At 36.4% G+C, this 12,013-nt stretch overlaps 1 protein-coding gene across 3 annotated transcripts in view; it reads right to left on the bottom strand.

Moving 5' to 3' along the window:
• LOC131157472 (uncharacterized) overlaps positions 1-11,654 on the bottom strand; it is a 43,995-nt gene extending 32,341 nt beyond the window's left edge. Inside the window, exons 1-5 of one of the 3 annotated variants that reach the window (XM_058111658.1) lie at positions 11,522-11,645; positions 11,335-11,422; positions 10,356-10,474; positions 9,611-9,693; positions 2,605-2,726 (exon numbers count right to left, since the gene is read on the bottom strand). In XM_058111658.1, coding sequence (XP_057967641.1) covers positions 2,605-2,726; positions 9,611-9,693; positions 10,356-10,474; positions 11,335-11,374 — 364 coding nt within the window. In that variant the 5' untranslated portion in view covers positions 11,375-11,422; positions 11,522-11,645. Of the gene's footprint in view, positions 1-2,604; positions 2,727-9,610; positions 9,694-10,355; positions 10,475-11,334 lie in introns of all 3 variants that reach the window. The other 2 variants (XM_058111660.1, XM_058111659.1) reach the window with 2 other exon arrangements.
• Between the last annotated feature and the right edge of the window lie 359 nt (positions 11,655-12,013).

The following is a 12,013-nucleotide window of genomic DNA, read 5'->3' as shown; positions in this document are numbered from 1 at the left end:
TTCATTAAATTTCAATATAAATGGTTGAAGCTCTTAGGAATTATTATGGACTTAGAGACCTGTTTTTGAAAATCCTGGAAAATGTTTTTAATGTCTCATTTAAGTATTACAAAATCAAAGATTTAAAGTGTTGAAAAACAAGTTTTTGGAATAATTGTAACGTCAGGTGACTGACAATGTTTGATCAGTTGATTGATATTTTTATGCTGAATAAATTAAGCAAATATAATAGCATCAAATGACTAACCTTATAGGGCCAAACGACTGACTCCATTCTGTGTTTGAAAATTCATTGAATTATAAAGGATCAGGCGACTGACCCTGTGAATCACAATCGACTGACTTCGACTTTTTAAATTTAAAACAACAAAGGAAAGTTTCCAAATCTGATTGCTTGGTCCCCAAACTTTGTAAAAACTTGGGGAATACTGCAAGTAAACTTGGGGAACACAAAATATTACTTTTTCTATCTATAAATACATACTAAACCCAAGGATTACATTCACCAACAATTACCAACAAGCAGCTATTGATCAAATTCTCATACTTTCAAAGAGTTTTTGCTGAATACTTTGCTGAAAGCTATTGCTGAGTACTTGTTGAATTATAGCTTACGATTCTTGTGCTCTAACTGAGTTTTACAATCTAAGAAAGAACCCTGGTGATATTTACTTTGAGCTTCATCTCTTTATATTGTTTATTTACTTAAGTATATTGTACTTTTAACTTGTACAAATCTGCTCTAACTGAGAGTGTTCTTTGTACGGCAACAAAGTTTGTTTTTCTTATGATTTTTGACAATTCAGGGTTGTTGAATCGTTGGCTCACGAGAAGGGGTATTCTTGTTAGAGAGGGATCTCCACCTAAGAAGGAGAGAGGTGGTAACTTGGCCTGATAAAAAGTTGAAATCCTCACAGCAGTTGCTTGGGGCAAGGACGTAGGCTGCAGGCCAAACCTTGTAAAAAATATGGTTCTAAGCTCTTCTCCCTACTCTCTTTATTTTCTGCAAGTATATTATCTGCATGGATGATTTTTATATCTTACTAAACTTTGGGGAGTGCTGGAATCTTGTTTTGAAAGCATATTTAAATTCAGCATACATTAGTTAGTTGGTTGGCTTGACAAATTCATCAAAAGTCCTGATTTTGCAAATTAAAACAGCTGCAAGGTATTTTAAATTAAAAGTTTTCAAAAATCAAATATCTGAAAATTGTTTTGCTTGGAGTAGGAATAAAATCTGAATTTTTAAATTTGAAATTTGAGTTTCATTTTTTAAACTATCCTAATCTGATTTTTGGAATTTAATCAGCTGAGTGTCAATATCAAAGATTTGAACTTAAGATTGAATATTGGTTAAACTTAATAATATTGTGATTGTTAGTAAATTGCTGAGAGTATATATTGCTGAGATTAAAATTCAACTAAGGAATTTTTAAATACAAAGTAAACAAAGAAATTTTAAAAACCCAATTCACCCCCCTCTTGGGAGTTCACCTTACTTTTCAAAGGTGGTGAGGAAGGATTTAATAGACCTTAATCTAATAGAGGAAAATGCTCTGGATCGGGTGAATTGGCGGAAAAGAATTCATGTAACCAACACCACCTCGTGAGACTTAAGGCTTCTTGTTGTTGTTGTTGTTGACTGTCTATTTTAAAAAATTCTAATAAAATAAAACTTAGTAAGATCGTATTTTGCCACAAGATACAAGCCATATCTTTCGAGTTAGCCTCTGCAAATAGTAATTTCCCGTTGCTTCAACTCACCCTCTCCCACCCTAGGGCCCTAGCCCTCCAGTTTACCAAACAGCAACAACAATTTACTGGCTTCTTAGGGGCGACACCACTTGATGCTTTCTACTCTTTGCACCCAATCTAAATGGGTTTTCTGTGTTGCTGTTTTCATGAACATCTGAAACTACTAAATATATATCACGATCTACTTCAATTGGTCTCAGATTACCATACAATTGATATTTACAGCTACAATACTAAATTGATGGAGACAGGGGGGGGGGGGGAATGATTTCTCATTTCAATTCCAAATTATTCATTAATTCTTGAAATTAGTTTCAACAATGTATTACATAGAAATAATCCTAACCTTCATAAATTTACTAAAAATAAAAAACCATTAATAGCTAACAAATAAAGATAACTAACTCAATAGCTACCACAGGCACTACCAATATAAAAATAATTATATGTCCCCAGCCCTAAACAGAGGTTTTTAGCTTCCAAAGCTGATATTTCTACAGGTAGCTGAGGGCTGTGCCACAATCATCCTTGATGTCCTACTTGAGTTTCTAACATGTCCACCAATATATTTCAAACTAAACAGAAACACATCCCAGTTATGTTAGATCAGCTATTCAATTCACCGTTCAGCTACCTAACACAAAAAACAAAAAAATTTCCACGCAGACATCTCAGTGCAGACCAAAATGTGTTCCCTGCAGCGATGGAATGTAAATAAAGGTGCTGTGCAGATGCTTTGTTCTCATTTCAAACCAAACTCACATGGTAATCACTAAAGTGAACTTTCCTTTCTAGTTTTTTTTGGTGGTTAAAGGTCTATAAAAGGGTATGTAATACGAGCTACCACACCTTTGCTATGGCCGAGAACTGCACCTATTATACGATTCACTCCAAGAAAGTGTTGGATTACGTCATGCAAATCACCAGCTTCTCCCCAGTAGTTACCATACTGAAATGAACCATCACTTTCCCTGGAAAGCAGATTCATAGACAACATAAAGCCAAATTAATATTAACCGCAACTTTATATCACTCAAAAGTCAAAATGATGACATTTGAGGACCTGTCATTAATGTGTGTGTGTGTGTGTATTGAAGATAGCATTTCTCTTCTTTAAAAAATTTATAACTTCAAAACTCACCAAACTGAACTATCTTTTGCATCATACCGGAGATAAAAAGTAGGCAATCTGTAATCTATAATGCAAGATGTAAAGAAAATACTAGAGCACTTGCAATACCAAAATATAAAGTATATAGCCTTGAACAAAATTGCAAACAGATTACATTGTTAGAATTCTCAGAATCATGTGTTAAATCATAAATAATCATGGTTGAAGAAGCATCAGATAACAAATGGTCACATGCATAGATCTCATGATCTTATCCAAGGTCCATATGTCCAGTAGATTTAATTTTGGCATACTAGAAACTTGAAAGTTCAAGAGTTCATTCAAGCAGCAACCCAACACACCCAAGCTTTTGTAATTGAAATGTCACTGAAGAACTTTTATCCGTAAAAGAATTTAATTAAAAGCACATCAAGGGGATGCCAACCCAGAGTATTTAAAGTAAACCATCTTGCTGAATGTCACAGAAATCTAAAATTGCCTGAAGCAGCATAATTGAATTTTTGAACACACCTATTCCTTTCATTCCAAGCACACCAGAAAATTGCTAGAGGGATGAGAGACAATGCCTTTCTCTTCTCCTTGGTGGCCAGAATCCTTTTCCAAGCGCAGAGCTCCCCTCCCACAGAGCTGGCATTAACCCAACTTTGTCCGATCAAGGTCAGATCCATATTCCAAATGTTCCTGGTATAGGGGCAATGAAGGAGGATATGCTCAACTGATTCTGCATCAAGCATGCATAGAAAACACCTGTTGGTGACAGTCAGCCCTCTTTTCTATAAGTTGTCCAGGGTTAGGATCTTTCCACATGCTGCCTCTTAGGCAAGAAAAACAAACTTTGTAGGGGCATCTGTCTTCCAAATATGAGTCCAAGGGGGATTGTTGTGGTTTGATTCCATTGGTGAGAGTTTCCTGTAGAAGAATCTGACTGAAAACCCTGTTTTTATGCAAGGTCCACTCTGGTTGATTGGGAATGTTTCAGTGCTTGAAGTTGTAGAGATTGCTGTAAATCAATGAGATGGTGGAGTTTCCAATCTGCCATGTTTCTGAAAAAGCAAATGTTCCAGAAGATCCCCTGATCTGAAATTTGAAGATGATGACTGATGAGTGCTTTCCTCATCGCAGGTCAAGTTGTAGATGGCAAGAAGTAAAACACTAAGAGCCTCTTGGTTGCACTATGCCAAAAATATATGTTCTTGCCATTCACCACTTGGAATCTGATAAAAAGGGAGAAGTCAACCCATCCTTTCCTGATGAATTTCCACGCACCTACATTGTATGGTCCTCTACCAGCCTTAGTGGTCCATTCATTACGCTCTAAGCTAAATTTGGAAGCATCAATTCACCGCCCAAGGTGGTCTTTCTCTTTCATGAACCTCCACAACCATTTTCTATGGAAGGCTTTATTGAAAGTATGCAGGGACTTCAACCCCAAACCTCCTGAACAAATAGGTCACTTAACCATGCCCCATTTGACAAGGTGGAATTTGAGTTCCACCCTCATGCTCCCCCATAGGACCTCTGAATTCCTCCAAGTTTCTTGGCTACTGAAGCCGGTATAGGAAGGAGAGACATGAAATAGACAGGGAGGTTTGTCAAGGTACTTCTAATAAGAGTGAGTCAGCCACCTTTAGACAAGAAGTTCCTTATCCATCCTGCCAATCTTTTTTCAAACTTCTCAATAAAATCTTTAAAAAACAAAAATTTGAAGCTTCTCATTTTGGTTCTAAATTATCCACGAACATCTATTTTTTAACATTTTCAAAATTTTCATTCATAATTTCCATAATGTAATATAAGTTTCTGTTGTTTCTTTAAATTGAAAATAACACTTCTGTCAAAATTGAAATTTCTGTAAATTGACCTCAAAATTCCTATTAAATTGAAATTTAAATTTTAGTTCTTGCCATTTAGTAAAGAGGGACTGCGGAGGAGGATATTGTCATCCAATTAAGCAATGGGGTTTGGGTATTTGGAGCTTGAGGGGATCAATAACTTGTTTGATACAAAAATAAAATCTAGAAAATAATGAAATTGAAGCAGGAATCAACTTGAGTCATGAATGGAATGGAATGAGTACAGCTGTTCAAGTATTTGGTTGGAGCACCAAATCTTACTCAGAATGGAATACCAATTCCATTCAACAGTTGCTTACTTGCAGTGAAGCAAGGGAAATGAATCAAGTTTATGTTAATTCTAACAACATATTCTCATCTACTATAATTCAAAATTTCAATTAACATTATTATTTTTACACCTCATAGCCTTTCAGTGAATTATCCATAAAATATGTACCAAAAAAATTATCCACAAAATAAGTGTGTGACCGTGTGTGCATGTGTGTTTGGGAAAAAGAAGGGGGGAGGTGGGTGCCAGGGGGTGGGGAGTAGCTTGACTTGAGAGGCAAAGAACTTGGACAGGAGCCTCACCCAATTGAAGCTTGGCTCGTTCTTGCAGTAGGCTGTGCTAAGGCTGATCAGCCCAATCAATAAACATTATTATTTTGATCACTTGAAGATGATCAAGGGATCAACATGGGTAGAGATTAGCGAATAAGCTTGCGCTCTTGAGGTTGCCAACAATTGGTATCTCCATTCTTTTGGTGCCTTTGCTCTCTTCATTTTATTCTTTTTTAGCACATCAAAATAACATCTGTACAACTCCAAGACGCAGCCGCCCACTACAAAAAAAATTGATGAACTGTTCAAGTATAGGAGGTAGGCAAGTAGCTGTTCTGAGAGAGAGAGGGAGAGAGGAATAATATTGCTCGAGTTGAAGCAAACAAATTAGGACAAAGTCGCTTGATCATAGGCATTTTTTTCCTTAAAAGAAAACCAAGGAATAGAATAGTGATTCCATAAATGAGATGGTGCGATGGTCACTCTCTAAATTGGTGGAATGCTCATTCAGAATCATGATTCTGATCTCATTTTATGTAAAGAAACAACAACATGGAATCAAGATTCCATTCCATTTTTAATTCCAACCAACCATGTTAATTTAGCTCTTCTGAGGAAGTCGTTAAGGAGGTTTGCTACTGGGTAGTGGAGGATTTAACATGTTAGGTACCTCATGAGGATGGGATATTAGCGTTTAGAGTTATTTATTGCAAATTGCAATTGTGTAAAAATCAGACACCAATTTATCCTAAGAGGAGTATTCAGCATTCTTGTGTTCCATCCAAAAGTTGCCTTTTTTGTTTGAACAGTTTACCTGAATTCTATTTAACAACAGACAACTTGAAAAGGGGGTTGTATGCTGTTGGTTGGTGTTGTCCGTGCAAAATGATGGTAAAAAACTGCATCATCTTCTACAGCATTGTTCCATGGCTAGAAAATAATAGGAATCATTTCTATTTTTGGAGAGCATTGAGTACAGCCAATGGCAACGCTAGATCTTATGACATCCTTGAGATACAACATGAAAAAATTTTGGAAGGAGCAGGAATAAGTTGGGTTGATTTCACTTTATTAGCTTGATATTGAATTTTTTGGGTAAACTTAATAAAAATGCGCATGCCTGTACACACACACATGTATGCATGCATGTAGGTATGTGCGTGTGTGGGTGTGTGTGTGTATATATATTCCCCTTGTCATGTTTTCAATGACAGTGAGTATTCTTGGGAATGGCTGAAGATGAACTTGCAATCTTTCTATCATTCAGTGTCCTTAATCCCTCATTTTCCTTCTCAAGGGTCTCTTTTGGAGTTTCTTTATGTTCTGGGTTATGGATACCATTTTGTATATAGAGGTGTAATTTTTGTATCAATCTTCTGCAGAAAAGTTGCACTTCTTCTTCTAACTCTTTTGGAGCATTTCATTGTCTGCCTCAAGGGTTCATTAACTCAGTTTTGATGATAAAAAACTCCTTGAACTAATGTTGTTGAGTCGTGATTCAACAGGTTTTAAAAGTGATACAAGATGGGAGTTAGAGAGAACTAGAACAACCTTTTAGTTGTTACTTGCAATTGTAAATCTCTTAGTCGTAATGTTGTGAGTTCTTAAACTCCATAGGATTATCATAATATGGCACTACAAATGTAAACAAAAGAAACAGATTGACATGGACTATACTACCTAGACTGTTCGACCACCTTCCCAAGCGCTCTATGCCCCAAGGTTGGTTGATCGGGCTTAGATTGTGTCTAACGACATTGATAGGTTGACCAGACCCTTGGAAAGGTTGACTGGTCATAGAAACTGAACACATTCTGACAGACAAAAATGTACTCATTTGACTCCAAAGTCTACATGCCCTCTAAGCCCAAAGGAAGATGACAGTCTATTGATGAAACTTTGCCTAATCATATTAATCTCAATCTCTCTCTAATATCTTACTTTGCACATATTCCTCCAAAAAAAGCAAATATCAAAAACTCTAAATATAACTTGATATTCTACTTGAAAGTTTTTTATTCGCAATTGATCTTGAGTTGTACATCTGTCCTTGCAAAGATTTTCCTTGTTGTATTCAAAGCATTTTGTGCCCTTGCCTTCGTAGAAAACAAGGGTGAATTTGGTGTCCTTGCCTCCGTAAAAACCAAGGGGTGAGACCTAGAGATAGTGGAACCTCAAAAACAAGCCACTATAAAGAGTTTGCACCTCTTATTCTCTTATTCTCTTTAATTGCTTTCATTTTTATGGATTTGCTTGGGCTTCTTTGCTTTAAATTCCTAATGAAGCACCTAAATTTTAGTTAGACCCAAACCCAATTCACACCTACCCCCTTGGGTTGCCTTTGGAATAACATTTACAAATTTGGAATCTCCACCAGTTAAATGAGGAATGTTCTGGAGCAGATGTTTGATAATTCCACAAGAATACATAGGGAAACAAGAGAAAAGAAATACAGAAATTCTTCTGGTATGACGAGTGTGACAAAACTGTCAAAACTGTAGTAAACTTGAACTTAGTTTTGCATTGACAAAAAGTTTTGAGCTCGAAAGAAAATACCTAAAATAATTGTTTTTGTTGTCTTTGATTTATCATCCAAAAGGAGCAAGAGATTAAAGGTGATATCAATCATAAAAGGGGAATAAAAAAATGAAGTGGAGAACGTTGGGTGATGGGTGTGCCCATCTCTATGGAAGGTTTTTTTTTTTAATCTAAATTTTTTCAAAGGATTTGGGTGGTGTATCTTTTACGATGGTTCTTTGTCTTTGAATATGCTTTCAGACAGAATTTTTTGTGCGCATATTCATCTTGCAGTTTCAATGGAATTGGTTTCTCCAATCTTAAGCTAGAATGAAGGGGCTTTTCAGCTTGATTTGTTGTAGTTGTTTTGGTTTTTTCTCCTTCTAAGTTCTTTTTTTTTCTTTTTTTCTTTTTTTATCTTATTGTTATCTTTATATATCCTTATTCTCTCAATAAACATTCTTTTTCTATCCCTTAAAATATGAAGATGATAGATGTTTCAAGAAAGTTCTGTGAGATTAACTGCTAAACAATAAAAATTAAAAAAACAAAACAAAAAACAAAGGAATATAGCATGACAACTAAAAGCTAGTCATGTTGTATCATACAACAGGTTGCTGTGTTGCTAGTCAAAATATGATTATAAAATAAGCCTATTTGAAGTAAGGATATTAAGATGGCCTGCCTGGAAGAGACTGAATAAGAGATGAAAGCATTGATCATAAGGTAGAGGTAGTATCAGCCAAGGGATGAAAATGATATTTTATTAATGTGCAACCAAGACCAAATGCTGTCCTAGGGCTTGTACTCCACAAAGGTTTATGTGTGCTACGGCAAGGAAGACAAAGTCTATCAAGACAATCTACAGAGCTGAGGTTATAAAAGGAAGGGCACGCATCTACTCCAGATCAATTTGTTCTGTAGACTCAGATGTTGGGGACATTCATATCAGACAAAGGAATTGAAAATTTGAATCTTTCCTGTGCAAGGAAGAGAGCAAAGGAAGAGAAAAATGCGGAAGCTTGTAGAATGTGGGATTCAAGGAGAACAATAATGCCCAATGATCTTTGGTTGTACAGCGGGTGATGCAGCACTTGTACCCTCCAAGGGAGGAGAAAAGAAGGTGAGTTGGAGTAGCTTGTAGTTGGCAAGGGGTTTTGTTGGTTGTTGGAACAGGCAAGAGGTGTAGTTGGTGAGGGTTCTCAGTGTGCAGAAAATTGATGCTGCAAGAAAAATTGGGGTGGTTTAGGTAGCTGACTTATATTAGGTCTTTGGAAGCCATTTGTGTTTCAGGTTTATCAGATAAAGGATTTGGGGGTTTTAAGCTGTTTAGGTACTTAATTAGGGAGAGGATTTGGGGGTTTTAGGCTGTTTAGCTCAATTGGTTAGGGAGTAGTAGGTTTCTGAGTGTGGTCTGTTAAGTGGATATCAATGATTCAGTCTTTTCAGTGCCTGGCCGTAAATTGATCAGCTAACTTCAGGACTCCTAGACCATCAAGCTCTCACCAGGTGTCCACTTAAATACAGGTGATCTTGTGAAGTTATTGAACCCAAGACATCCAAATTCAGAGCTTGCCCCGGAGCTTGTCCTTACTACTAGGCTATCCTTCTCCTGTATAAATAGTTTGGTTCTGTTTGCTTAGCTTAACAAAGTTAGGCTACCCTTTTCCTGTACATTTATCCACCATGTTTACCACAGCTGTTAGCCACTAGCATTTTGTAATGCTATCTCCGAACAAGTAAAAAGCATAGCATACACAAGATATCTACAAGATATTTTTGAGACAATCTTCAAATTTTAGTTGCTTACCCATTTCCAGAAAAGTCAAAGCGGAATGAACTGATTCCTTCATTTTCCAAAGCAACAGCAAGGTTAACCATAGTATTGTTTTCCTGGAAATAAAGAAGTACTCAATTAATGAGACCAAAACCACTGGTCCAAAAAATAGCAATTTTATACCTGCGAAAGAACAATATAACGCAAATCTCATTGATGTGAACGCAAAAGAAATGCATAGATTTTGTAGTTCAAGAGTGAAGGAGAATAGCCAATTAGCTAACTAGCGAGGAATCATCTAAAACAAACACTATACCTAACAAAATGAGTACTGACATGCTTAGGCATGTGTAGAGAATTTTAAAATGGTCTAAGCATATGACTATCCAAAGCCAGTCAACAGTGGGCCCATTGTGGCATGGTTTTTTTTTTTATGTATAAGGGAATTATTGCATAATACATGACAAGCGTTCGGTTCAAGTTATCAAATACTGGCTCCATTTTAAAATCAGAAGTGAAATTACGTGAGGATTTCTATAGAATATTTTCATTTCTGAGGGACCGCGGGGGGGGGGTTGTTAAAAATCAGTCATATTGTGTAACCATATATTTGTCATTTGCTTTTAAAATAAATTACCCTGTGGGCCAAGAATGTTCTTCTTACCATTATTTCTCAAGCTTCTAACAAATCATACAGTGTTATCATTACAACAATAAGCCCACAAGAAAATTGAAATGAAAAGGGAAAGGGGGCACTGCAAATATCGTAACTATGAACCTTGGAGGATCGAAAACCATGGCACAATATTACAATCTCCATCGATCTGGTTTCATGTAAAACCCCCACAAGTTTCTCACCATGCTTGTTCAGTATAATGATTTTCTGCTGCTGAATCGCTGCAGCATTAAAATTCACACGAAATTAAACCTCTTAAAAAAAAAGACATTTGTTCAGAGATTAAAAATTGCATAAGGATAAACATTCCTGAAGACTTAAGCTGAACAAACATACACAACAAACTCCAAACTTTCCCCACGCCAAAATTCTTTTGCCTACATTGTTATGTACAGTTTTCCATTTTCAAATGTCAACTGTCCTTGTATGTCATTTACCATTAATGAATCAGCATTTTTAATGCTGTAAAGGTTCTGTAAATATGTTATGGTATACAAATGGATTAGTGCCACAAGAAACTTTAATTATGTAGCTAGGCAATCAATGACACAGCTTACCTATTTAAGAAGGAGCTTAACGGTCACCAATGAAAGGATGCAATTGAGGGAGGATGTAGATAAGCATGAGACCGCATACAAATCAAGTAAACAACATTCAATCTGTACTTGACTGTTGAGACATTAAAAATTATACATTGAACTTTTAAAGGGAAGAAAAGAAATACTCTTGGATGATTCATCTTGACAAGCCTCCAAAACAGAACATATTGACTGATCAAATAACTCCTAAGCATCAAAAGGCCCACGCACCAAATAGGAAATAGAGTAAATTTTTAGATAACATCCATGAAACCGAATTCCACCTTCACCAAATGACCACTACAATTAAAATAAAGAAAAATCACATGAAGTAATAAATTATTGCATCTTGCAAGAAAAAAGCCATCATGAATCATGCATTGATAATAATCCATTTCTAGCTGTTCACTGATCCCACTCTCTATCTTTTTTCACAGGAAAATGATTTCCCCGAAAAAAATTTCTTGGAAATAAAAAGAATTTGAGCAGCTCAATTTTCTCACCTGGGTTTTGTGCATCATGGGTTGAACTCGACAGAGCCATCTTCCAAGTTCTTCTGATGTTCAGGTCGCGTGAAGAGCGGATGCGTACCTGGTGATGAAGAAATCCTGATAATGGGTAATTTTTCGGAAATAATGAGTTTGTGAGCACTGAATGAAAATTATATACAAGGGTTTCCATTTTCTTTACTTCTCAAATAGAGCGCTCGGCCTCCGCACCTACCCCAAAAACACCCCGGGAGGGTGCCTAGGCCAATGAGTTTTTAAGCCCACTTTTAAAAAGATGAAAAGGTGTTGCAACAAGGGAGGGGCGGTGGTCAGTTATTAAATATAAGGAAAAGACTTAGTTATGAGCTAGTTTTTGAAGTTAAGGAGACCTTAAATCACCTAATACTAGTATCAAAGTATAGTTTATCAACATTCTCCCTAATATGCCGTCTAGTGTGCCATGTCGAGGGAGACCTCGATGGTTGCCCTGCTGAGAGAGATCTCGATGTGTGAGGGAGAGATTGTTAGGTTATCCCACATCAGTTGTGGAACGAGCTGGTGGTCAATTAATAAGTATGAGAGAAAATCTCACCACAAGAGTTAGTTTTTGGGGTTGAGAAGACTCTAGACCACCTAACAAAAGAAAAGAAAAATAATAATCAAAACTAGAATGTAAAATGTACAAACAACAACA

The sequence above is a fragment of the Malania oleifera genome, chromosome 6 (assembly GCF_029873635.1).
Source record: "Malania oleifera isolate guangnan ecotype guangnan chromosome 6, ASM2987363v1, whole genome shotgun sequence".
Taxonomy (NCBI): domain Eukaryota; kingdom Viridiplantae; phylum Streptophyta; class Magnoliopsida; order Santalales; family Ximeniaceae; genus Malania; species Malania oleifera.
The sequence above is the reverse complement of the archived record's forward strand: the minus strand, read 5'-3'. Positions and strand labels throughout refer to the sequence as shown.